This window comes from Macaca thibetana, chromosome 3, assembly GCF_024542745.1.
Source record: "Macaca thibetana thibetana isolate TM-01 chromosome 3, ASM2454274v1, whole genome shotgun sequence".
Classification (NCBI taxonomy): domain Eukaryota; kingdom Metazoa; phylum Chordata; class Mammalia; order Primates; family Cercopithecidae; genus Macaca; species Macaca thibetana.
The window spans coordinates 143035948-143061233 of NC_065580.1; the positions used below are offsets into that span (position 1 = coordinate 143035948).

Sequence of the window (25286 nt, forward strand, 5' to 3'; positions counted from 1 at the left end):
GTTCCTACCAGGAGCCAGGGCTCCAGGAAGGACACCCCTGGGTGCAACAGCACTGTGGGCCCTGGAGGTGAGGCCAGGAGTGGTCAGTGGCAGAGCTTAGCAATAGCCTTGGCTATGCCTACAAAGCACAGAGAAAGAGGAGAGAAAGGGCTGGGTGCAGTGGCTCATGCCTGTAATCCCAGCACTTTGGGAGGCCAAGGTGAGAGGATTGCTTGAGGCCAGGAGTTCAAGACCAGCCTGGGCAGCATAGCAAGACCCCATCTCTAGAAAAAAGTTAAAAAAAAAAAAATTCGCCAGGTATGGTGGCACATGCCTGTAGTCCCAGCCACTCAGGAGGCTGAGGCAGGAGGATGGCTTGAGTTCAGGAGTTCAAGGCTGTAGTGAGCTGTGATTGCACCACTGCACTCCAGTCTGGGCAGCAGAGCAAGACATTCTCTAAAAAATTAAAAAGAAAAGAAAAAGAAAGGAGTAGAGAACAGCAGAAGAAGAGAGCCAGGGGAGGGGGAGGAGGGAGTCGCTGAGGGAGCATGAAGAGAAGACCACTATGTCCTTGAATTCACATGGTCACGTTGGCTCTGGCTAGAATGCCAGGCATGTGTAAATGCCCTCACCATGCCCAGATAGAGGCCAACATGGGGGGGAGACCCCTGGGGAGGCAGTGGGGTAGTTATATCTTTTGAGATTCAGCTAAACCTGTAAGCTTTCATTGATTGTTTTGAAAACAAAGATCTGGCCAGGCGTGGTGGCTCAAGTCTGTAATCCTAGCAGTTTGGGAGGCCGAGATGGGAGGATTGCTTGAGACGAGGAGTTTGAGACCAGCTTGAGCAACATAGTGAGACTCTGTCTCTCCAAAAAGTTTTTTAATTAGCTGGGTATGGTGGGGCATGCCTGTTGTCCCAGCTACTCAGGAGGCTGAGGCAGGAGGATCACTTGAGCCCAGGAGTTCGAGGCCGCAACGAGCTGTAATTGAACCACTGCACTCCAGCCTGGGTGACTGAGCAAAACCCTGTCTCTACTTTTTAAATTCTTTTTTTTGAGACAGGGTCTCTGCTCACTGCAACCTCCATCTCCCGGGTTCAAGCCATTATCCTGCCTCAGCCACCTGAGTAGCTGGGACTACAGGCACACACCACCATGCCTGGCTAGTTTTTATATTTTTAGTGGAGATGAGGTTTCACCATGTTGACCAGCCTGGTCTTGAACTCCTGGCCTCAAGTGATCTATTTTTAAATTCTTTCAAAAACAAAAAAGAGGCCAGGCATGGTGGTTCATGCCTGTAATCCCAACACTTCAGGAGGCAGAGGCAGGCGGATCACCTGAAGTCAGGAGTTCGAGACCAGCCTGTCCAACATGGTGAAATCATGTCTCTACTAAAAATACAAAAATTAGCCAGGGGTGGTGGCGTGCACCTGTAGTCCCAGCTACTGGGGAGGCTGAGGCAGGAGAAAACCCGGGAGGTGGAGGTTGCAGTGAGCCAAGATACCAAGATTGTGCCATTGCACTCCAGCCTGGGCAACAGAGTGAGACTCCGTCTCAAAAAAATAAACAAAAAAACAAAGAATAAATAGTTGCATAGGTGCAGTGGCTCACACCTGTAATCCCAGCACTTTGGGAGGCTGAGGCGGGCAGATCACGAGGTCAGGAGTTCAAGACCAGCCTGGCCAACATGACAAAACCTGTCTTTACTAAAAATACAAAAACTAGCTGGGTGTGCTGGCAGGCGGCTGTAATCCCCGCTTCTCGGGAGACTGAGGCAGGAGACTTGCTTGAACCCGGGAGGTGGAGGTTGCAGTGAGCCGAGATCACGCCATTGCACTCCAGCCTGGTGACAGAGTGATATTCCATCTCAAAAAAAAAAGAATAAATAGTCACAGTAGAAGTCTCCCAGGTTTCACTTGACTCTGATGTCCCCTGGGCTGGGAGCCTGAACGCTGACCCTCGTCCTCCTGCCACAGGTTACCTCCAGCTGCTGCCATGCCCAACTCAGTGCTGTGGGCGGTGGACCTCTTCGGGAGAGTGTACACGCTGTCCACAGCCGGCCAGTACTGGGAGCTGTGCAAGGACTCCCAGCTAGAGTTCAAGCGCGTCAGCGCCACCACGCAGTGCTGCTGGGGCATTGCCTGTGACAACCAGGTCTACGTGTATGTGTGTGCCAGCGATGTCCCCATCCGCCGCCGAGAGGAGGCCTATGAGAATCAGGTAGCGATCCTCATGGTTGGAGTTGCCGAGTGGGTCGGTTTGCTGGGTTATTGGTTAAAATGATGAACCACAGAAGGGAAATAGGGGCCCCAGATTCCCCACCAGTTCCTGCCTTCATTTCCTTCCTTATACTTAAAAATCTGAGTTGCTGCCAGGCGTGGTGGCTCACGCCAGTAATCCCAGCACTTTGGGAGGCTGTGGCGGGCAGATCGCTTGAGCTCAGGAGTTTGAGACCAGCCTGAGCATCATGGCGAAACACTGTCTCTACAAAAAAAATACAAGAATTAGCAGGGTGTGGTGGTGCGCACCTTTAGTCCCAGCTACTCAGGAGGCTGAGGCAGGAGGATCACTTGAGCCAGGGAGGTCAAGGCTGCAGTGAGCCATAATCGTGCCCTGCACTCCAGCCTGGGCAACAGAGCAAGACCCTGTCCCCCTGCACCCCCCAAAAAAAATTCCAAGTTGCATAGTATGCAGGGTCTTTGAGGCTGAAGCCACTATTGTGTCCTTACCAAAGCAGGCCGGCCAGGTCCCCAAGAGGGCAGGCTCCAGTGGTTCCGGGAGCCCAGGACAAGATGTGCCCTCCACCGCCTGTCCTGCTTAGAGCGCCGTGGCTGGCAGGAGGATTCTTTGCCCCTTGGGGCCGCACTGATGTACTTGCTGGCTCGTGATAAAGTGGCGTGGGGGTCCTCAGTCGCTGGGGAACAGGCCCTCTGCCCACTTCCTATTCTGGAGATCAATGAGGGGGCCGGCTGGGCAGGGTCAGCTGGCCCTGGAGATGCCCGGCCCGCCTGGGTTCCCACCCAGCAGGCTTGGGTCCAAGGCCACCTGTGTGTCCCCGGCCCTCAGCGCTGGAATCCCGTGGGTGGCTTCTGTGAAAAACTCCTACTGAGTGACCGCTGGGCGTGGAGTGACGTGAGTGGGCTCCAGCACCGGCCGCTGGATGGGGTGGCGCTGCCCTCGCCGCACTGGGAGTGGGAGTCTGACTGGTACGTGGATGAAAATTTTGGAGGCGAACCCACCGAGAAAGGGGTAGGTGAACTCGGGACCCTCCGTGACTGCCCTGTGGGGAGGGGATGCCTAGGGCTCCGCCTGTCCCTGCTTCTGTCCCCTACACCCTGTGGTGCCTGAGCTCAGGCTTCAGGCCACGCCCTCCCTCCCAACCTTCCCCAGCTCTTCATATACCTTCCCTGCAGACCCTGAGAGCCCTTTCCTTGGTGTTTCAGGGGTGGACGTACGCCATCGACTTTCCCGCCACCTACACGAGAGACAAGAAGTGGAATTCTTGTGTGCGGCGCCGAAAATGGATCCGGTACAGGAGATACAAGTCCCGGGACATCTGGGCCAAGGTCTCTGTTCCTGAATGTGACTTGGGGGCAGGACAGGGCCAGGACAGACCGTGACATGCAGCCTCCTCTCCACCTTCCCCACCCGTGTGCACCGGGGGATGCCACGCCCACCTTCGGACCTAGCCTTTGAGCCGTTTCCTGTCCCGGGAACACCACAGCACTGCGTGTCCCTTTGCTTGGGAGATGGTCATACAGGGAGCCAGGCCGGGCCCAGGACAGCACAGAACTTGCCCTGACCCTGGTCTCCAAGCTGCTGTGTCCCTGACCGAGCCTCCCTCTGGCACTTTGTCCTCCCCCTCAGCCAAGGCAGGCACTTCTGACTCTAGCGTTGCTCCGTGAAGCATCTCCCAGCTTAGGGAGGACAGCCCTGGACCCGGGTCTTGGCGTGGCCTCCAATGAGTGGAGACCTCCCTGGGATGTCCAGGGCTGTGAGTTGGGGCTGCCCCTGGGCCTGGGAGAAGCCAGGAGACCAGGGAGCTGGCCCTATTTTTTTTTTTTCTTTTTAAAGATAGGGTCTTGCTCTGTTGCCCAGACCGTGCTCTGTTGCACCCTGTTGAGTGCAGTGGTGCAGTCATAGCTCACTGTAGCCTCGAACTCCTGAGCTCAAGTAATCCTCCCACCTCAGCCTCCCTAGTAGCTGGGACTACAGGCATGCACCACCATGCCCTGTTCATTTTTAAATTTTTTGTAGAGGCTGGGTGCGGTGGCTCATGCCTGTAATCCCAGCACTTGGGAGTTTGAGACCAGCCTGGCCAACATGGTGAAGCCCTGTCTCTACTAAAAATGCAAAAATTAGCCGGGCGTGGTGGCATATGCTTGTAATCCTAACTACTCAGGATGACTAAAAATACAAAACTTAGCTGAATGTGGTGGCAGGTACCTATAATCCCAGCTACTCGGGAGGCTGAGGCAGGAGAATCACTTGAATCCAGGAGGCAGAGGTTGCAGTGAGCCGAGATTGCGCCACTTCACTGCAGCCTGGGCAATAGAGTGAAACCCAGTCTCAAAAAAAATAATAATAAATTTTTTGTAAAGATGGGGTCTCACTATGTTGCCCAGGCTGGCCTTGAACTCCTGACCTCAAGCAATCCTCCTGCCATGGCCTCCCAAAGCACTAGGAGGGCCAATGACTTTTGAAGACTTACACTGGCAGGGCCATCTTCTGTCATCAGCCCCATTCTTAGGGCTGGCAACCGAGTCACCGAGATCAGGTCACTGGAAAGCCCAGAGCTGAGACCCTGCAGCGCATCCGCCTTCCACACGGGGGCAGCGGTGACCACTCGGCTGACGGAGGATGGGGCAGGGGTCCTCACAGTCCTGATGCTGCCTTCCCTGTAAATTCAGGCAGCTGCAGGCTGGGCTGGAGAATAGACATCTGGATGGCAGGCAGGCGGGAGGTGGGTGCACGCCCAGGCGCTGACTGCTTCTGCTTCTCACCTCCTTGCTTCAGATCCCCTCGAAGGACGACCCCAAGGAGCTGCCCGACCCCTTCAACGACCTCTCTGTAGGGGGCTGGGAGATCACAGAGGAGCCTGTGGGCCGCCTGTCAGTGTGGGCTGTGTCTCTGCAGGGCAAGGTAAGGCCAACCCCTCTCGCTGCCCCAGTTCCCCACGACCCCACCTCCGTGGGTCCTGTCCTGTGCACCCCCTGGGTCTTGCTCCTCCTAGGAGCCCCGGCCCCCCGACCCCATGCCTGCTCCTGGCCTTTCTCTCCAAGACCCCAGCATGCTGATCAGTGCCCAGCCTCAGCTCAGGCACACCAAAGCGGCCTCCTCAAGACAGATTCTGAGCCCCCTGCCAGCTCCCTGCTGGTGTCTCCCAGTCTTCAGGAATAGTGTGGGGGTAGAAGTTGGGGTGACAGAAGGTGTGCCAGTGGACGGATGGGTGGTATGTGGACAGATGGATGGATGGGTGGGTGTGTGGATGGATGGATAGGTGGGTGGGTGTGTGGATGGGTGGGTGTGTGTGTGGATGGATGGATGGGTGGGTGGGTGTGTGTGTGGATGGATGGATGGGTGGGTGGGTGTGTGGATGGGTGGGCGGGTTTGTGTGTGGATGGATGGATGGGTGGGTGTGTGGATGGATGGATGGGTGGGTGGGTGTGTGGATGGACAGACAGGTGGTTGGGTGTGTGCATGGATGGATGGGTAGGTGTGTGGATGGATGGGTGGGTGGGTTTGCGGATGGGTGGGTGGATGTGTGGATGGGTGGGTGGGTGTGTGTGCGGATGGGTGAATTGGTGGGTGGGTTTGTGGGTGGGTGGATGGATGGATGAGTGTGTGGATGAGTGGGTGGGTGTGTGTGTGGATAGATGGATGGATGGGTGGGTGGGTGGGTGTGTGGATGGATGGGTGGGTGGGTGGGTGTGTGGATGGATGGATGGGTAGGTGGGTGTGCGGATGGATGGATGGGTGGGTGGGTGTGTGGGTGGGTGTGTGGATGGATGAGTGGGTAGGTGGATGGATGGATGGGTGAGTGAGTGGGTGTGTGGGTGGGTGGGTGGGTGTGTGGATGGATGGGTATGTGGGTGGGTGGGTGTGTGGATGGTTGGGTGGATGGGTGGGTGGGTTGCAGATGGATAGGTGGGTGGGTGGGTGTGTGGATGGATGGGTATGTGGATGGATGGGTGGGTGGGTGTGTGGATGGATGGGTGGGTGTGTGGGTGGGTGTGTAGATGGATGGGTGAGTGGGTGAGTGGATGGATGGGTGGGTGGGTGTGTGAATGGATGGATGGGTGGGTGTGTGGGTGGGTGTGTGGATGGATGGGTGAGTGGGTGCGTGTGTGGATGGATGGGTGAGTGGGTGGGTGTGTGGGTGGGTGTGCGGATGGATAGGTGGGTGTGTGGGTGTGTGGATGGATGGTGGGTGGGTGTGTGGATGGGTGGGTGGGTATGCGGATGGATGGGTATGTGGGTGGGTGGGTGTGTGGATGGATGGATGGGTGAGTGGGTGGGTGGGTGTATGGGCAGATGGATAGGTGGGTATATGTGTGGATGGATGGAAGGTGTGTGCAGATGGACAGATGGGTGAATGTGCAGATGAATGGATGGATGGATGGGTGGGTGTGTGTGTGGATGGATGGGTGGGTGAGTGGTTGTGTGGGTGTGTGGGTGGGTGTGCTGATGGATGGGTGGGTGGGTGGGTGTGTGGATGGATGGGTATGTGGGGGTGGGGTGGGGTGTGTGGATGGATGGGTGGGTGTGTGGTTGGGTGTGTGGATGGATGGGTGGGTGAGTGGGTGGGTGGGTGTGTGGATGGATAGGTGGGTGGGTGGGTGTGTGGATGGATGGGTGGGTGGGTGTGGGTGTGTGGGTGGGTGTGCGGATGGATAGGTGGGTGGGTGGGTGGGTGTGTGGATGGATAGGTGGGTGGGTGGGTGGATGGATGGATGGATGGGTGAGTGGGTGGGTGGGTGTGTGGATGGATGGATGGGTGAGTGGGTGAGTGGGTGTGTGGATGGATGGATGGGTGAGTGGGTGGGTGGGTGTGTGGATGGATAGGTGGGTGGGTGGGTGGGTGTGTGGATGGATGGATGGGGTGGGTGGGTGGGGTGAGTGGGTGGGTGGGTGCGTGGATGGATGGATAGGTGGGTGGGTGGGTGGGTGTGTGGATGGATGTTTGGGTGAGTGGGTGGGTGGGTGTGTGGATGGATGGATGGGTGAGTGGGTGGGTGGGTGTGTGGATGGATGGATGGGTGAGTGGGTGGGTGGGTGTGTGGATGGATGGGTGAGTGGGTAGGTGGGTGTATGGGTAGATGGATAGGTGGGTATATGTGTGGATGGATGGAAGGTGTGTGCAGATGGACAGATGGGTGAGTGTGCCGATGAATGGATGGATGGGTGGGTGCATGGGTGGGTAGGTGGGTGGTGGATCTGTAGCTCTTTCGAGAGAGGCAGTCCTGTCTCAGGGAGTTTGTGAACTAAGCAGAGGAATCGAAGCAGCCCCCGAGGGCAGCAGAGGCCCCAAGGGTCCTGAGCTCAGGGCACTGACACTCGAGTCACGGCTTTCGGTCGCACGTCAGGATTCTTCAGTCACTCTCGCCACGCACTGACCACAGCTCCCCAGTGGGCTTAGCGGTTATCAAAAGTCGTGGGTTTTGTCACAGCCCCCCTCTGCAGCCACGTTGGCCTGTGCAAAGGCGAACACAGTTGCTTCCTCAGCCCTGCTGAAGGGCGATGGTAAGGGGCCGGGCAGAGTGAGGGAGCTGGCCTGGGACTGAGCCCCCTTCGGGGGGCCATGCCCACCTGGGTGCAAAGACGGAGAGGGGAGAACAGGGGCCACAGAGCAGCGTTTGTTTCCCAGAATGTCGGCCGTGAGCCGGTGCTGCCTGCACCACACCTGTGGTCCATGAGAGGCGGCACCAGGACCTGGGCTTCTGTAGAAGCTGGGGAGACAGAGGGGCCCTGAAGCCACCTGCTTGCAGAAGAGAGGCTCCCAGGCCTGGTGCTGCAGGGCCCGCTGTAGGGGGATGGTGGCAGGATTGGGAGGCGGGGGTCCCGAGTCTGAAGACAGCCCGATGGGGAGGGTCACTTGCCCTTTCTGGATCACGAAGTGACATGCAGTCTCCCCCAGGTAAAATGAGCCAAACAGTTCGGATGCTCTGAGCCCGTTGCTCCCAGTCTTAACCATTCAGTGAAGGGAGAAAGAACTGACATCTTAGACAGTTTTATGAATGGGGGTTGGAAGTTTTCCCATTTATCCATCGGGACCTTGGCCTCCCCTGAGCTGGGTGTCGTGAGAGCACATCGCCACAAGGGGGCGTGGGACACACGGACTGGCTGGGGTGGCTGGAGACCCCCGTGCCTGACGCTGGAGTCAGGTGGTAGGTGGGTGTCCATGAGTGGGCGGGGTTGGGGGCGTCATCCCCAGGAGATGAATGGAACAAGTGTATCCCCCAGGACCGCCAGAATCCAGGGTTTGCGTTTTTTGGCTGGGGTAGGGGGCAGGGAGTGAGATTTGGACGGTCAGGGGACATGGATCCCACCCCCCACCACGCCGAGACCCCCGTGCTTGGCTGGTGGGAATGAGTGGATGCAGGTGCCATGTCCCTGTCTTGCCTCCCAGGTGTGGTACAGAGAGGACGTCAGCCATTCCAACCCTGAAGGGTCCTCCTGGTCCCTGCTGGACACCCCCGGGGAGGTGGTCCAGATCAGCTGTGGGCCCCACGACCTCCTGTGGGCCACGCTCTGGGAGGGGCAGGCCCTGGTCCGGGAAGGAATCAACAGGAGCAATCCCAAAGGTGGGCAGCCCGGCCCTCCCGCCCGCACACCCTGTACTGGGGAGAAGGGTGAGAGTCACTTGCTCCCCAGCTGTCCGGGCTGATGGGGACCACTGGGGGTTTCCTGGGGGCCCGGTAGGAAGTTCCTGGTCCGTTGTGGAGCCTCCTGGATCTGAAAACGGGGTCATGCACGTCTCGGTGGGAGTCAACGTGGTCTGGGCTGTCACCAAGGACCAGAAGGTAAGACGGGGATGCTGCACGGGGTCCCTTGAAGGCTGTTTTCTCTTCTTGCAAGTGTGGCCTAAACAGCAGGGCACAGTGGTTCACGCCTGTAATCCCAGCACCTTGGGAGGCCAAGGCCAGAGGATCACTTGAGCCCAGGAATTTGAGACCAGCCTGAGCAACATAGCAAGACCCCATCTCTACAAAAAATAATACAAATGTAAAAATTAGCCAGATGTGGTGGGTGCATGCCTGTGGTCCCAGCAACAAGGGAGGTTGAGGTTGGGGGATCACTTGAGCCGAGGGGTTGGAGACTACGGTGAGCTGAGATCACGCCACTATACTCCAGCCTGGGTGACAGAGCCAGACCCTGTCTCAAATTTAAAAAAAAAGAAAAACCCGGGCCGCGTGCAGTGGCTTACACCTGTAATCCCAGCACTTTGGAAGGCCAAGGTGGGCAGATCGCCTGAGGTCAGGAGTTCGAGACCAGCCTGGCCAACATGGCGAAACCATGTCTCTGACTAAAAATACAGAAAATTAGCTGGGCATTGTGGCGGGCACCTGTAATCCCAGCTACTTGGGAGGCAGGAGAAATGCTTGAGCCTGGGAGGCGGAGGTTGCAGTGAGCCGAGATTGCACCACAGCACACCAGCCTGGGCGACAAGAGAGAGACTCCATCTCAACAAAGAAAAACCCATTCGAATAAATCTGGCACCAGCCGAGCACCATGCATTGTTTGTTGCTGAAATCGTTGCCAATCTCCAGGACGTTTGGTGCTGTAAAATCCTCCTCCACCCACACCCTAGTACCCAAATGCAGCAACTGAGAGTGTCACCTAATAGGCTGCAACATTTCAAAGAATCAGAAGCAAATTTCCTGAAGCCCTCAGTTAACCGAGCGCCTCCCCTTCCTCTAGTCAGTGCTTGTCTTTTGCATCTTAGCGGCAAGTCCAATAAAACCAGCCAATTTCCAACCACTCACAGGGTTTTTCTAACTGCTTGTCAAGGGGGTTTCCCTGGCCCAGGGGATGGACGGCCTACACGTCTGCATCTGTGTCCCCGGTGCTGAAGTTTCCAGAGTCTGAGGCCACTCCCAGCTCACAAAAATACAGACCAGACTGTCCCCCACATTGGGTCCTGGTCACCCCACTTCCCAGGGACCACAACTTCCAAATCCCTCATACGGCAACGTGCCACTTTCTTTGGATTAAATGGGCAAAACTGGATTTCTTTTTTTTATTTTTAAATTTGAGACAGAGTCTCATTCTGTCGCCCAGGCTGGGGTGCCGTGGCGCAATCTCAGCTCACCGTAACCTCCACCTCCCGGATTCAAGCGATTTTCCTGCCATGGCCTCCCAAGTAGCTGGGATTCCAAGCGTGCACCACCACACCCGACTAGTATTTGTAGTATTTTTTAGTAGAGGCAGGATTTCACCATGTGTTCAGGCTGGTCTCAAACTCCTGACCTCAGGTGATCCACCCGCCTCGGCCTCCCAAAGTGCTGGGATTACAGCCGTGGGCCACCGTGCCTGGCGGCATCTTAGGAATTCTAATAGCACAAGGTGTCCAGTAGGTCTGAGACTAACGGGGCCTCCCAGGCCACCATGGAGAATGTATCAGAACAGCCCGGATGGAATACCGGGCGGCAGGGTGGAGCATGACCAGCGGCTGAATCACAGAGCCACAGGTAGTCTGGGAAAATCTAGTGGGAGTGTGTGTATTTTTACACGTTGACATGAAAATACTTCGCTTTAAGTATTTCTTGAAGTACTAAGAATAGACCCAACATAGGGGTCTCATGTTTTCTAAGAATGAGCTTTTTAAAAACTAGTTTTCGTAAATAACATTATTAAGGCCGTTGTCTTTCACAGGGACCAACTCAATTCAAATAAAGTAGCCTTTTCCAAGCCTTAGGCTGGAGAATGGGCAGGCAGCTGCCAGGACACGTGTGGCTGAGGCCAGGGGACCCTCAGCCCTCGTGGGACAGTGCCAGGCGCAGGAGATGCAGCCGGGGTGTGGGAAGAGGGACGTGGATCGTGGATAGGGGCTTCCTCGCTAAATGATGTGTGACTGCTCATTTGTGACATGAACCAAAGGATCAAATTATTCACTTGTTCTCCCTGAGGCTTAAACGAATGAACCGTCTGTTTCCCTGGCCGTCCAGGAAAACGTGTATTTCTGACTCCCCCAGGTGTGGTTCCGAAGAGGCGTCAACTCTCACAATCCCTGTGGCACCAGCTGGATTGAGATGGTTGGTGAGATGCTGATGGTGAACGTGGGAATGAACGACCAGGTGTGCACGGGGGTCCGCAGCCCCTGAACAGCAGGGGTCTCCGGATGGAGGCTCCTCATGCCACAAAATAGCCCGGTGGCCCCTTCCCACTGTAGGAGCTCATGATGGCGGTACAGTGGGGGTCCTGGCACCTCTACACGCTCTCAGCCCACGAGGATTCCCAGGGGCTAGTTCTGCCAGGGTCATGGGGCCCTCGCTTAGGTCAATTTTCTAAGGCCTCAGAGTCATGAGCACGGATCTGGCCTGACAGGCGGCAGGAAGGGGTTCCTGGAGACTGGAAGGTTTCCTTGAGAAATGTTTAGGTGAAATCAGGTGCGATGGTCACCAAGTGAAGGATGAAGCTGACCCCCTAACGTGGACTCCGAGGACGGAGCTTCTCTCTTTTTTTTTTTTTTGTTTTGTTTTCAGACAGAATCTCGCTCTATCACCCAGGCTGGAGTGCAGTGGCACAATCACGGCTCACTGCAATCTCCGCCTTCCAGGTTCAAGTGATTCTCCTGCCTCAGCCTAACAAGTAACTGGGATTACAGGTGCGCACCACCACATCTGTCTAATTGTTGTATTTTTTTGTAGAGACAGGGTTTCACCATGCTGGCCAGGCTGGTCTCGAACTCCTGACCTCAAGTGATCTGCCTGCCTCGGCCTCCCAAAGTGCTGGGATTATAGGCATGAGCCGCCATGCCCGGTCAGTGCAGCCGCTCTTAAGAATCACCTGCACAGTTTCACAGTGTGGCCTTCTCAGAGATAATGAGGATTGGGGACTTTTAAGACTCAAAGGGTGGGCTGGGCACCGTGGCTCACGCCTCTAATCTCAGAACTTTGGGAGGCCGAGGCAGGTGGATCATCTGAGGTCAGGAGTTCAAGACCAGCCTAATCAACATGGTGAAACCCCATCTCTACTAAGAATACAAAAATCAGCCAGGTGTGCTGGCACATGCCTGCAGTCCCAGCTACTCGGGAGGCTGAGGCAGGAGAATCACTTGAACTCAGGAGGCGGAGGTTGCAGTGAGCCAAGATTGCTCCACTGCACTCCAGCCTGAGCAACAGAGCGAGACTCTGTCTCCAAAAAAAAAAACTCAAAGGGTTCAGCCCCTTGCTGTCAAGTAGAGCCCCCCACTCCATTACACTGAGCAAGAAGTTCTTTCTGAGGTGCCAGGCTTCCCTCTGCTGCCACGCCCTCCTCCCACCCACCCTGGTGGCACAGCACCCAGAGGCCGGGGGGTGACAGGCACCTGCTAGTGCACAGGGGTGCTGAGTCGGAGGCGACTCAGCTGAGTCTGAGCCGAGCCTGCCAGGGCCAAGGGACAGAGACGCTGCAGCCTACCTAGCCAGGCCACCTGAGCCCTTTAGCAAACCTTACTTCTTACCCAAAGGCAGAGAGTCGGATGCCTACCCAGAGACCTTTTCCATGGAAAGTGAGGTCAGAATTAGGGTGGTTACTTTGCATCTTAAAAAAAAACACCACGGCCAGGTGGGGTGGCTCACACATGTAAATCCCAGCACTTTAGGAGGCTGAGGTGGGAGGATCACTTGAGCCTAGGAGTTTCAGACCAACCTGGGCAATATAGTGAGACCCCATCTCTACAAAAATTAAAAAGTTGGCCAAGTGTGGTGGTGTGCACCAGTAGTCCCAACTACTCAGGAGGCCAAGGCAGGAGGATTGCTTCAGCCCAGGGGGTCGAGGCTGCAATGAGCCACGATTGTACCACAGCACTCCAGCCTGGGTGACAGAGTGAGATCCTGTCTCTAAAAAAAACCAAAAACATTCCGGGCGCGGTGTCTCACGCCCGTAATCCTAGCACTTTGGGAGGCCGAAGCAGGTGGATCACCTGAGGTCAGGAGTTTGAGACCAGCCTGGCCAACACGGTGAAACCTCATCTCTACTAAAAATACAAAAATTAGCTGGGCGTGGTAGCACATGACTGTAATCCCAGCTACTCTGGAGGCTGAGGCAGGAGAATCAGTTGAATCTGGGAGGCAGAGGTTGCAGTGAGCCGAATCACGCCACTACACTCCAGCCTGGCGACAGAGCAAGACTCCATCTAAAAACAAAACAAAACAAAAACTTAGCCGGGTGTGGTGATGGGAGCCTGTAATCCCAGCTACTCGGGAGGCTGAGGCAGGAGAATCACTTGAGCCCTGGAGGCAGAGTGGTTTCAGTGAGCCGAGATTGCGCCATTGTACTCCAGCCTGGGCAACAGAGCAACACTCTGTCCCAACAACAAAAACAAAAACAACAAAACCAGGACCACTTCTGGGTTCACTGGGGCATCTGCTTCCCACCAGAGGGCACACGCAAGACAGGGAGGCAGGTGAACCTTACTTCCTAATAGAGTGTCCCCCAGCCCTGCCACTTTGCCTGGACCTAGTCACCTTGAAACCCCAGCTCTGCCTGAGGACAGGGAGATGGGACCAGGTTGCAGCTTCTCCTGAGCCCCCTTCTAGCATTTGACTTCTGTGCCCACCACACAGCCCCACCATGGACCTTCCCAGCCCACACACACTTGCATATGGAGGACCCTGCCTGCATTTTGCAACCCCAGGAAGCGAGAGGAGCCCCCGGGCCTGCACCCAGCTTCGTCAGAACAGAGCCTCTCTCTTCCAGGTGTGGGGCATTGGCTGTGAGGACCGAGCTGTGTACTTCCGGCAGGGCGTCACCCCCAGCGAGCTCAGCGGGAAGACCTGGAAGGCCATCGTCGTGGCCCGAGAGTGTGACCGGTCACACTCCGGCAGCTCGTCTAGTCTCCTCAGGTGACCAGGGACGGCAGGCTGTGCAGGAGCCAGGCTGGGACGGGCTCTCTGAGCCTAGGTGGTCACGTCCAGAAGAGTCTGCCACCTGCCCCACTGGGTCCCGGGACTTGTCCCAGGCAGGAGAAAATGGGTCTTCACTCACAAGAGCCACAAGAGCCGAAGCCCTCCTGCCTCGGTCCTACAGAGAGGGGGTCCTGGGGGCAGCCCGGGGTGGCTGCTGGAGGTGTTGGACGCACTCTGGGCTGCTGGTGGTGGCACTGGGAGCAGGGTAAGGCTGGGCCGTCATGATGAAGGTGAGGCTCGACCCTGATCTGGGTTACCCCATTGGGTCCAAAGGCTGAAGATCTGGGGCAGAAACAGTTCTCTGGGAAAGAAGTAAAGACCCCTCTGTCCAGGGTAAACAAGGACGGGACAGAGGGGCTCTGCCTAGCCTGCAGCAGTGGTCTCAGACTCAGGCACCGGGGTTGCCTGGAGGGTTTGTTCAGACTCTGATCTCCGGGTCTCACCCCGAGTTTCTGTTTGAGACTTAGTATTTCTCACCAGCCCCTGGGTGATGCTGCTGCAGTTCCGGGGCCGCACCTGGGGGTCCGTAGGTCTAAAGAGCGTGGACAAGCCCTAGCTCTGCCCACTGGCCGTGAGAGCACAGGCAGGCGACTCTGTGGATGAGCTGGGGACAGCTCAGCTCTGCAGTGGGAATGTTCACATCACGGGCGTGGATGGAGATGGCGCTCAGGGCCCGGGCTCTGCAGCCGTCCACGTTCCCACCTGTAGCTGTGACCCTCCCCAGCCCCTGGTCCACACCCCTCTGTGCCCTGAGCCTGGTGGTTACCACCCTGCTGTGCTGTCAGCCCAGAGGGTCAGGGAAGATGACCAGGGCAGGCGTTTGCTCATGTGTCACCTGAGGGTTTAGTCTGCTCAGATGGTAGGTGGCGTTTTGTTTGTTTTGTTTTGTTTTGTTTTGAGACAGTCTCACTGTGTCATCCAGGCTAGAGTGCAGTGGCGTGGTCATGGCTCACTGCAGCCTCAAACTCCTGGGCCCAAGTGATCCTCCCACCTCAGCCTCCCAAGTAGCTGGGATTACAGGTGTTCACCACCACACCTGGCTAATTCTTGTATTTTTAGTAGAGATAGAGTTTCACTATGTTGGCCAGGCTGGTCTTGAACTCCTGACCTCAAGTGACCCTCCCACCTCTGTCTCCCAACGTGCTGGGATTACAGGCGTGAGCCACCACACCCGGCCAACTGGTAGTTCTTTTTATTGTTTGTTTTTTTTGTTTTTTTGTTTTGAGACGGAGTCTCGCTCTGTCGCCCAGGCTGGAGTGCCGTGGCATGATCTCAGCTCGCTGCAAGCTCTGCCTCCTGGGTTCACGCCATTCTCCTGCCTCAGCCTCCCAAGTAGCTGGGACTACAGGCGCCCGTCACTACGCCCAGCTAATTTTTTGTATTTTTAGTAGAGATGGGGTTTCACCGTGTTAGCCAGGATGATCTCGATCTCCTAACCTTGTGATCTGCCCACCTTGGCCTCCCGAAGTGCTGGGTGTGAGCCACTGCGCCCGGACCCAACTGGTAGTTCTTAAACTAGAAAGTACATGAGAATCAGCTAAGAAGCTTCAAAAACTACAGATGCCAAATCTTTATAACTTTGAGGTTAGCAGTGGCTTCTTAGACATGACACCAAAAGCCCAGGCAATGAGGAAATACAGATAAATTGGACTTCATCAAAATTAAAAACTTTTGTGAATCAAAGGACATTATCAAGAGAGTGAAAAGTCAATGGAAGAAAGGCAAGGCTGGGTGCAGTAGCTTACACCTGCGATCCCAGCACTTTGGGAAGCCAAAGCGGGAGGGTCGCTTGAGCCCAGGAATTCAAGGTCAGCCTAGACAACATAGTGAGACCCCATCTCTGCAAGAATATTTTTAAAAAATTAAAAATTATCTGGGTGTAGTGGTATGTGCCTGTAGACGAGGCAGAAGTGGGAGGATCCCATGAGCCCAGGAGGTCGAGGCTGCAATGAGCTATGATCACTTCACTACCCTCCAGCCTGGGTGACAGAGAAAGACTCTGTCTCAAAAAAAACAAACAAACAATAACAAATGCTAGTGAGAACATGGAGAAATTGGAACCATCCTACACTGCCGGTAGGAATGTGAAATGGTTCAGCCACTGTGGAGAACAATTTAGCAATTCCTCAAGACGTGAAACCCAGAACTGCCATGTGAGCCAGCACATCCACTGTAGCCAGATGCTGGGCTCCTCTGTGGCCTCTAGAGACCAGCCTGAGGCTGTCAGGACCTGGAAGCACAGTGGCCAATGCCTCTTCCCCTGTGCTAGCAGTAGTGGCCGCTTTCCAGTGGATGAAAACACATGTTTTAGTCCATTTTGTGTTGCTATAAGGGAATCCTGAGGCTGGGTCTTTTTTAAAGAAAAAAAGGTTGGCCGGGCACGGTGGCTCAAGCCTGTAATCCCAGCACTTTGGGAGGCCGAGACGGGCGGATCAAGAGGTCAGGAGATCGGCCGGGCACGGTGGCTCAAGCCTGTAATCCCAGCACTTTGGGAGGCCGAGATGGGCGGATCACGAGGTCAGGAGATCGAGACCATGCTGGCTAACATGGTGAAACCCCATCTCTACTAAAAAATACAAAAAATTAGCCGGGCGTGGTGGCGGGCGCCTGTAGTCCCAGCTACTCAGGAGGCTGAGGCAGGAGAATGGCGTGAACCCAGGAGGTGGAGCTTGCAGTGAGCTGAGATCCGGCCACTGCACTCCAGCCTGGGCAACAGAGCGAGACTCCGTCTCAAAAAAAAAAAAAAAAAAAAAAAAAAAAAAAAAAAAGAGGTCAGGAGATCGAGACCATCCTGGCTAACATGGTGAAACCCCGTCTCTACTAAAAAAATACAAAAAACTAGCCAGGCGAGGTGGCGGGCGCCTGTAGTCCCAGCTACTCAGGAGGCTGAGGCAGGAGAATGGCGTAAACCCGGGAGGCAGAGCTTGCAGTGAGCTGAGATCCGGCCACTGTACTCCAGCCTGGGTGACAGAGCGAGACTCCGTCTCAAAAAAAAAAGAAAAAGAAAAAGGGTTTATGGTCAGGCATGGTGGCTCAAGCCTGTAATCCCAACACTTTGGAAGACTAAGGCCAGCGGATCACTTGAGGTCAGCGGATCACTTGAGGTCAGGAGTTCAAGACCAGCCTCGCCAACATGGTGAAACCCCATCTCTACTAAAAATACAAAAATCAGCCAGGCGTGGTGGTGCATGCCTGTAATCTGTCAGCTACTCAGGAGGCAGAGGTAGGAGAATCTCTTGAACCTGGGAGGCGGAGGTTGCAGTGAGCCAGGTTTGCACCACTGCACCGCAGCCTGGGCGACAGTGAGACTCCGTCTCAAAAAATTTAAAAAAAAAAGCAATACTAATTCCAGATCTTCACCCTCAGATATGTCGATGTGATTGGTCTGCAGGGTGCTCCAGGCGTCAGCTTTCTGGAAGCAGGTGCTGATGTATGTCTTGCACAGAGGAAGAGACAGTTCAGAGAGGTTCTGACTTGCCCAAGGTTCCACAGGCAGTCATGGTGGAGCACGCTGGAACCGGGCCTGCCTGATAGCACCTGTTCCCCTGCAAGGGAGTGACGGGTCTGCCCTGATTTGTCCCTAGTGCCGGCTGCTTCTTCGGTGACGAGGTGAGGGGCAGTGGCGAATCTGCCCCCAGCGACACCGATGCCTCCTCAGAAGTCGAGAGACCGGGGCCTGGCCAGCCTCTCTCTGCAGAGCCTCTAGACGATTCCAAGAATCCCACGGGGAGCTCAGCCTCGGGCCCAGGGGCTGGCAGGACTGCAGAAGATACCACGGAGGATGCCTGCCCAGCTGAGGGCAGCAGGGCGGCCGGACCCGACACACACCCCGGCCCGGCCCCCACGCCGGCCGAGCTGCCCTGGACCAATATTGACCTCAAGGAGCCCAAGAAAGTGCCCAGCCACTCGGCCGCTGGCTTCCCCGAGACCACCAGCCTCTCCTCACTGGGGCTCCTCCCGCTGGGCTTGGAGGAGCCGTACGGGGTGGACGACCACCCGCTGTGGGCCTGGGTGTCGGGAGGCGGCTGCGTGGTGGAGGCATGTGCCATGCCCAGGTGGTTCACTGTCCAAGCAGGTAAGGGCTCCCGCAGGGCCTGGGGGCATCCACATGGCCAGGTGCCCTGGGGGTGTGGGGTGTGGGAGGAGGCCGGGGTTGGGGGGCTCGGGCAGGCCTGCTGTCCTCCCTCGATGCCTCATTGTGCTCAGCAGCCCTGAGCCAGACGTTGGGCTCCTCTGTGGCCTCCAGAGACCAGCCTGAGGCCATCAGGACCTGGAAGCACAGTGGCCAATGCCTCCTCCCCTGTCTGCAGCCCATCCCCTGTGCTAGCAGTGCTGGCCGCTTTCCAGGCTGAATTACTGGGGGAGAGCAACTTGTCCATCAGGGCGAAGGGTGGAAGGAGGCTTAACAGAGAGTGTAGCTTTTGATGTAGAAAGGGCTGATTTGGTGGAGGGGAGCGCCGTGGCTTCCTGCCCAGCTGTGGGCAGGACGGTGCCCCGGCCCTGAGGCTCTGCCTGCCCCACAGGCCTGTCTCCCTCGGTGCAGACGCTGTCCCTGTCCATCACGCCGGCCCAGACCGCCGCCTGGAGGAAGCAGATCTTCCAGCAGCTCACAGAAAGGACCAAGCGGGAGCTGGAGAACTTCAGACACTACGAGCAGGCTGTGGAGCAGGTGGGCACCCCGGTGGCCGCGCACGCGTTGTTTTTTTTTTTTTCCAACAATCATTCATTGAGCGCCTGCTGTGTACCAGCTCTGAGAGAAACAGATGGATGCCTCCATCCCGCTGTCCATCCGTCTCCCACGCAGATGCAGGCATAGAGAAAGGAGCTCAGGGTTCCTTCGTCCATCCTGAAGACTTTGGTTCGGGCCCCACTGTGTTCCGGGCTCATTGGAGGCCCTGGGGACCCAGAGACAACAGCAACCTCAGAGGGTGGTGGGTGGGGAGGGGAGGGTGGCCAGGGAGGGGAACCACGGCATCCTCTCCCTGCTGGAGGGAACCCCGGGCGCCCAGGGGTGCAGTGTGTGATTGCAAGGAGTTAGCACAGAGGGCGGCCAGAGACCCCACCTCTGGACCAACCCTGCTACCGCCCCGCTGTCCTGTGGCAGAGCCCGGCCCTCAGAGGCTCACAGTCAAGTGTGGGGGTGACAGGGAAGTCACACAGCATGTGACCCTCCTCATTCCAAGGGCCGCTGGACACAAGCAGGCTGTGGTTTGGGTTCTAGCTCGCCGCTGGCTCACTGTGTGACACCAGGCCGGGCACGGAACCTCCCGAGCCTGTTTCCCCATGCAGAGGGCGGGGTGGTAGTGCCCACTGCCCGGCTGTTTTCGAGAGGGGAGGTTGTACCGAACAGCCCTGGCTTTCAACCTGCACCTGTCGGGTGTCCAGCAGCGTCACCGTTGTCATCAGCCTGGGGGGAGCTGGGCTGAGAGCTGGGAGTGCCGGGTGGGCCCTACCCCAGCCCTGCCTCCTCCTCTGGGCACCCCCGGCCCCGCCCCCCTCCGCTTGCACCCCGGGCCTGCCTGTGACGGTGTCCTCTGCCCCGGCCTGCGCAGTCAGTGTGGGTGAAGACCGGGGCACTGCAGTGGTGGTGCGACTGGAAGCCCCACAAGTGGGTGGACGTGCGCGTGGCCCTGGAGCAGTTCACAGGGCACGACGGCGCCCGGGACAGCATCCTCTTCATCTACTACGTGGTCCACGAGGAAAAGAAGGTGCCAGCAGGTCCCATGGAAGATGGGGCCAGGGAGGGGACACAGGGCTGGGGTGCCAGAGGAGGGGTACAGAAATGGGGGTACCCAGGGAAGGGGGTAAAGAAATGAAGTACCAAGGGAGGGGTCAGAGCTGGGGGTACCCAGGGGAGGGGCCAGGGCCAGGGGTGCCAGGAGAGAGGGTGTCCGAGGGCAGGGTCCCAGGGTGAAGCACAGTGAGGGTCGCCCTCCAGAGGCCTCCTGCCCTGGGTGACAGCCCTGCCGGGCGCCTGCTCTGTGAACAGTACGCCCACATATTCCTGAACGAGGTGGTGGCGCTGGTCCCGGTGCTGAACGAGACCAAGCACTCCTTTGCCCTGTACACCCCCGAGCGGACACGGCAGAGGTGGCCGGTGCGTCTGGCTGCCGCCACCGAGCAGGACATGAATGACTGGGTGAGTGGGCGATGGTCCCCTCGGGCCGGGGAGAGGGACAGCCGTGGTGGGGCGACCTGGCCTGGCCTGCTCGGCAGTGACCAGCGTTGTGCCACGCCAGCTCGCCCTGCTCAGCCTGTCCTGCTGCGAGAGCCGAAAGGTGCAGGGCCGCCCGTCCCCGCAGGCCATCTGGTCCATCACCTGCAAGGGGGACATCTTCGTGAGCGAGCCCAGCCCGGACCTGGAGGCCCATGAGCACCCCCTGCCCTGCGACCAGATGTGAGTGGGCTGCACTCCGGGTGGGGCCTGGGGCCTGGGGCCTGGCCTCACCCAGAGCTCGTGGTTACAGAAGGGGGGTCCAGAAGACTGGAGTCCACGCAGGGCCAAGCTTCTCGCTGACCAGCCAGAAGCACAGCCACTGGTTCCCAGGCCCAAGTCCCCTGGGCCTGTCCAAAGACCCCAAGAGGGGGAACCAGAAGCCCCACCGGGCCCAGGGTGGGTCAGTGCCGCCCAGGAGCCTCTGAGCTTCGGGAGGAATGTGGAGTGTGGGTGAGGGGCGCAGTTCTGCACCCCAGGGGGCTTCCAGGCCCTGGCAAAGCAGCCACATCTCTCCACCTGTCCAGGGCACAGACCCGGTGCTCAGCCGCCTCCAGCTCCAGCTGAGGCCCTGCTGCAGGGGCCGCCCGGGGCCTGGGGGCAGAGAGGAGAGAACCGCTGGGGGAGGAGAGTTTGGGGGTGTGGTCCAGGCAGAGCTGGTGGGGTTTGAAGTCCAGCGGGCGTGGGCGGAGAGAGGACTTGGTGTTTGGCACTGGGAAGTGCTGGTGGAGACGGGACCTGGGGGACCCGGGGTAGTCAGGCTGGAGTGGGGTGAGGGCAGGGCTGGACGCACAAGCCTAGGAGGCATTGTTCTGTTGGGGACATTGACAGCCACAGGGTGGGGCTAGGCAGGTTGGCTCACACTTGCAATCTCATCACTTTGGGAGGCTGAGATAGGAGGATCACTTGAGGTCAGAAGTTCAAGACCAGCCTGGGCAACATAGCCAGACTCATCGCTACCAAAAAAAAAAAAAGTCAAAAAATTAGCAAGTCACGGTGTCATGCACCTGTGGTCCCAGCTACTCGCAGGGCTGAGGTGGGAGGATCACTTGAGCCCAGGAGTTCTAGGCTGCAGTGGGGTGTGATCACACCCCACACCATGGCACTCCAGCCTGGGCAACACAGTGAGACCCTGTCTCAGAAAAAAAAAAAAGCCACAAAAGGGGAACGAGTTTCCCTGGGGGGATCTGAGCTGAGTCCTGAGGAGGAGGACCCAGCAGCGGACATGGGGGCTATGATTCTGTCCCCTGTGGGACAGAGAGGCTGCCCCAGAGGGTGTCCCCAAAACGACGAGGTCCTGGGCTTCATGACCTGTGGGCACTGGGGCTGGGGACATAGTGAGCCAGAAGCCCTGGCTGCAGGAGAGGATAGCAATATCCTGTCGGAGGATTCTGACCGCCTCTGGTGACAGTGACAGTGACGGGGCCTCGGCCACAGGAGGCTGACCTGCACCAGCTGCAGCCTGCACTCTGCCCGTCCAGGAAGCCATGCTGTGGTGGTGCCGCCTCCTGCTGACACCCTGGAAGCCCAAGGGCTGTGCTGTCACTCATGCAGAGGATTAGACGTCACGTCTGGCTCTGCTCTGTGACATTCAAGCCTGGCTGCACCTGCCACCGTGGCCAGCCCGTTCCCCCAGGTCCCAGACCCCAAGGGGCCCTGTGAAACACGCCGCTGGCCTCATCCGCTCTGTGTCACCGTGGGGATGAGGTGGGTGGGTTCCAGAAGACTCCCAGCCCGTGGAGGGGTCTGACCTGCACAGCCCCAGTGCCAAGACCCTGCACCTCTCGTGGGCTGAATCTCTTCAGCGTTGATTAATATGAACATGGAGGTCAAGCAGGGTGGACGGTCTGTGCTTGGAGACCGAGGAGGGCTGGGAAAATCCCAGAACCACGGGAGGCCATGGAACAAAAGGGCGGCCAGGCAGGGTTGGCAGGTGGGGCCTGAGGGGTTTCCTCCTGCCCTCTCCCATCCTTCCAGGTTCTGGCGGCAGATAGGAGGCCACCTGCGGATGGTGGAGGCCAACAGCCAGGGCGTAGTGTGGGGCATCGGCTATGACCACACGGCCTGGGTGTACACAGGTGGCTATGGAGGTGGCTGCTTCCAAGGTGAGGGCAGCCCGCGGGCCCCCCCGCCCGGAGCCTTCCTGGGCGTTCTTCCCTCTAGTCCCCGCCTGGGTTCCCTGCCCAAGGCCAGGGCTACTGTCCCAGTGTTCACACTCGGCTAACAGCTGATTGACAGGTGACCTTCACCACTGCCAGCCTCCACCCAGGATGGTCCCTGCCAGTACCCCCCCGAGCTGAGGGCCTCGAAGGTTCCAGAGAGGCAGCGGCCAAGGCCCCGCAGCGTGTCCGGCCCCTCATTTTCAGGGTGTTAGGTGGGCTTTTCCTTCAGGGTAGGCACTCGCTGAACTTCTGTGGACCCCCGATTTCTAGGCCAGGGTCCCTCTGTTCCTACTGGAAAACGAAGGCAGAAACGGCACTGAAACGGGGCGTTCCAGGCCACAGCCCACATGCCTCATGGGGGAGCAGCTAACCCCAGAGAACTGTGGTCCCTTGACGTGCCAGGAACGCGTATCTGAGCAGGCTTTGCAGCTTCCCTGTGTGTGAGGCAGGAATGGCCTCTGTCTTCATGTCACAAGTGAGGGAGCCGGGGCTCACGGACGTTACGTTGACGGTCCCAGGTGCCTTTGGTAACACAGAGTGAGCTGGGTGGGCCTCAGGCCTCCCTGGTGCTAAGTGGGAGGGCAAGGTGGGAAGAGGTGCTGCAGGGGTGTGGATGGGAGGTTTGATGCACAGTGGGCTGTGTTCATCAAGGTTGCGCAATCCCAGAATAATCACAGGCCCGGAGGCGAGAAACCAAGGCAGGCCGCCCCGTGAGATAAGCTCAACAGGCCTGTTTGCCCCTCTCCACTGACCTGGCTCCAGCCCATCCCCGGCCTCTCTGGGAATCTGTGCTTCAAACGGAATGCCAGAGTCCCAAGCAGAGCCCATGTGGCCTCGGTCCCAGCAGCCACCTCTCCCCGCAGGCCTGGCCAGCAGCACCAGTAACATCTACACGCAGTCAGACGTGAAGTGTGTTCACATCTATGAGAACCAGCGCTGGAACCCTGTCACAGGCTACACCAGCAGGTAAGTGGCACAAGTGCCCAGCCAGGATGCTGCCTGGCACAGTCCTTAGTCCTGGCAAAACCGGGACAGCAGCATCCACCGTAGCGTACAGTCCAGTAGAGCCTGGCGTCAGGCCCCCAGCAGGAAACTAACCGGATCTTATCGCTCACTGAGATTTCTTTTTCCTTGAATCTTGTTTTTTGGTGTTTTGTTTTGTTTTGGTTTGGTTTGGTTTGGTTTTTTTGAGACAGAGTCTCTCTCTGTCACCCAGGCTGGAGTGCAGTGGCATGATCTCGGCTCACTGCAACCTCCGCCTCTTGGATTCAGGCAATTCTCCTGCCTCAGCCTCCCGAATGGCTGCAATTACAGGCGCCTGGCACCATGCCTGGCTAATTTTTTGTATTGTTAGTAGAGATGGGGTTTCACCATGTTGACCAGATTGGTCTTGAACTCTTGACCTCAAGTGATCTGCCCACCTTGGCCTCCCAAAGTGCTGGGGTTACGGGCGTGAGCCACCGCACCCGACCGAAAGTCTCTAACTATATTGACAAAGTTTCTACCTCCAATACATGTATGGAATTCCTTCTTAATGAGATTCTGTTCCTGATTCAAGCACCAGAGATAGAAGAAAGAAAGGTTTTGTAATTTTTCTTTTTTTTTTTTTCTGAGACAGAGTCTCACCCTGTTGCCCAGGCTGGAGTACAGTGGCATGATCTTGGCTCACTGCAAGCTCTGCCTCCCGGGTTCAAGCAATTCTCCTGCCTCAGACTAACAAATAGCTTAGATTACAGGTGCGTTCCACCATGATGGGCTAATTTTCGTGTTTTTAGTAGAGACGGGGTTTCACCATATTGGTCCGGCTGGTCTCGAACTCCTGACCTCATGATCCCCCCACCTCAGCCTCCCAAAGTGCTGGGATTACAGGCGTGCGCCACTGTGCCTGGCCTGTACTTTTCTATACTGGAGCTTTTATTAGATGGTATTTCATATTTTTGGACACTATTATAAGTGGCATATTCCAAGTTTTAAATTTCATTTTTTTTTTACCTTTTTGAGGCTGTCTAAAGAAATGCAGTTCATTTCCTCTCCTGGTTTTCTTTGTTTTTGTTTTGTTTTGTTTTGTTTTTTGAGACAGTCTCACTCTGTCGCCCAGGCTGGAGTGCAGTGGCTTGATCTTGGCTCACTGCAGCCCTTGCCTCCCGGGTTCAAGCGATTCTCCTACCTCGGCCTCCCGAGTAGTTGGGATTACAGGCGCCCGCCACCATACCTGGCTAATTTTTGTATTTTTAGTAGAGCCAGGATTTCACCATGTTGGTCAGGCTGGTCTCCAACTCCTGAACTCCCGAGATCCGCCTCAGCCTCCCAAAGTGTTGAGATTACAGGCGTCAGGCGTGAGCCACTACACCCGGCCTCCGCTTCTACCTTTTCCAAATTGATGAAATAAACAGTCACAGAAACAACAAACTCTCTGACGACTCTAATCTCACCAGCCAAAGACAGCAACTGCGATTAGCATGTGGGGAGTGGCCTTCCGACCATCCTGTGTGTTGGGGGCAGATGAGGCCAGGCACAGGGAGGTGGCTGCATGGCCTCACCATTCCGTACCCGGGGTGGACCCAGTGTATCTGACTTTACTCAGCCTTGGATGTCTCGACCATAAGTGACCTTTTCAGCGTCCTATGGAACCGTTTAAAGGATGTCCTTGTGTGTAAATATTTGTGTGTCTGTGTGTTTACCCCAGTGAATCAGGGGATTTGAGATTTTCCAAGGCGGTTGACACACATTGCCAAAATATTTCCATCCTGAACACCTCCGCCTCGACTGTGGGCATTGTCCACACAGCCTGCCAACACACTTGGATCTCCACCCCCTCCT

The 25286-nt window shown here is 57.0% G+C and overlaps 3 protein-coding genes across 3 annotated transcripts in view; 2 read left to right on the top strand and 1 right to left on the bottom strand.

The window, feature by feature from the left end:
* Positions 1 to 25286, bottom strand: part of BRI3 (brain protein I3) — a 128385-nt gene that overhangs the window by 44600 nt on the left and 58499 nt on the right. The gene's annotated exons all lie outside the window — the stretch shown is intronic.
* Positions 1 to 25286, top strand: part of TECPR1 (tectonin beta-propeller repeat containing 1) — a 41903-nt gene that overhangs the window by 5600 nt on the left and 11017 nt on the right. Inside the window, exons 2-16 of the mRNA XM_050783942.1 lie at positions 1956 to 2199; positions 3046 to 3228; positions 3423 to 3545; positions 4996 to 5121; positions 8609 to 8783; positions 8902 to 9002; positions 11175 to 11276; positions 13882 to 14027; positions 17675 to 18165; positions 18614 to 18759; positions 19643 to 19798; positions 20080 to 20229; positions 20330 to 20487; positions 22282 to 22409; positions 23330 to 23432. Of these exons, the coding sequence (XP_050639899.1) occupies positions 1975 to 2199; positions 3046 to 3228; positions 3423 to 3545; positions 4996 to 5121; positions 8609 to 8783; positions 8902 to 9002; positions 11175 to 11276; positions 13882 to 14027; positions 17675 to 18165; positions 18614 to 18759; positions 19643 to 19798; positions 20080 to 20229; positions 20330 to 20487; positions 22282 to 22409; positions 23330 to 23432 (2513 nt within the window). The 5' untranslated portion in view covers positions 1956 to 1974. The remainder of the gene's footprint in view (positions 1 to 1955; positions 2200 to 3045; positions 3229 to 3422; positions 3546 to 4995; positions 5122 to 8608; positions 8784 to 8901; positions 9003 to 11174; positions 11277 to 13881; positions 14028 to 17674; positions 18166 to 18613; positions 18760 to 19642; positions 19799 to 20079; positions 20230 to 20329; positions 20488 to 22281; positions 22410 to 23329; positions 23433 to 25286) is intronic.
* The window catches only part of AIMP2 (aminoacyl tRNA synthetase complex interacting multifunctional protein 2), a 344265-nt gene continuing 331460 nt past the window's right edge, over positions 12482 to 25286 (top strand). Inside the window, exon 1 of the mRNA XM_050784150.1 lies at positions 12482 to 12496. The gene's annotated coding sequence lies outside the window, so the exon portion shown is untranslated. The remainder of the gene's footprint in view (positions 12497 to 25286) is intronic.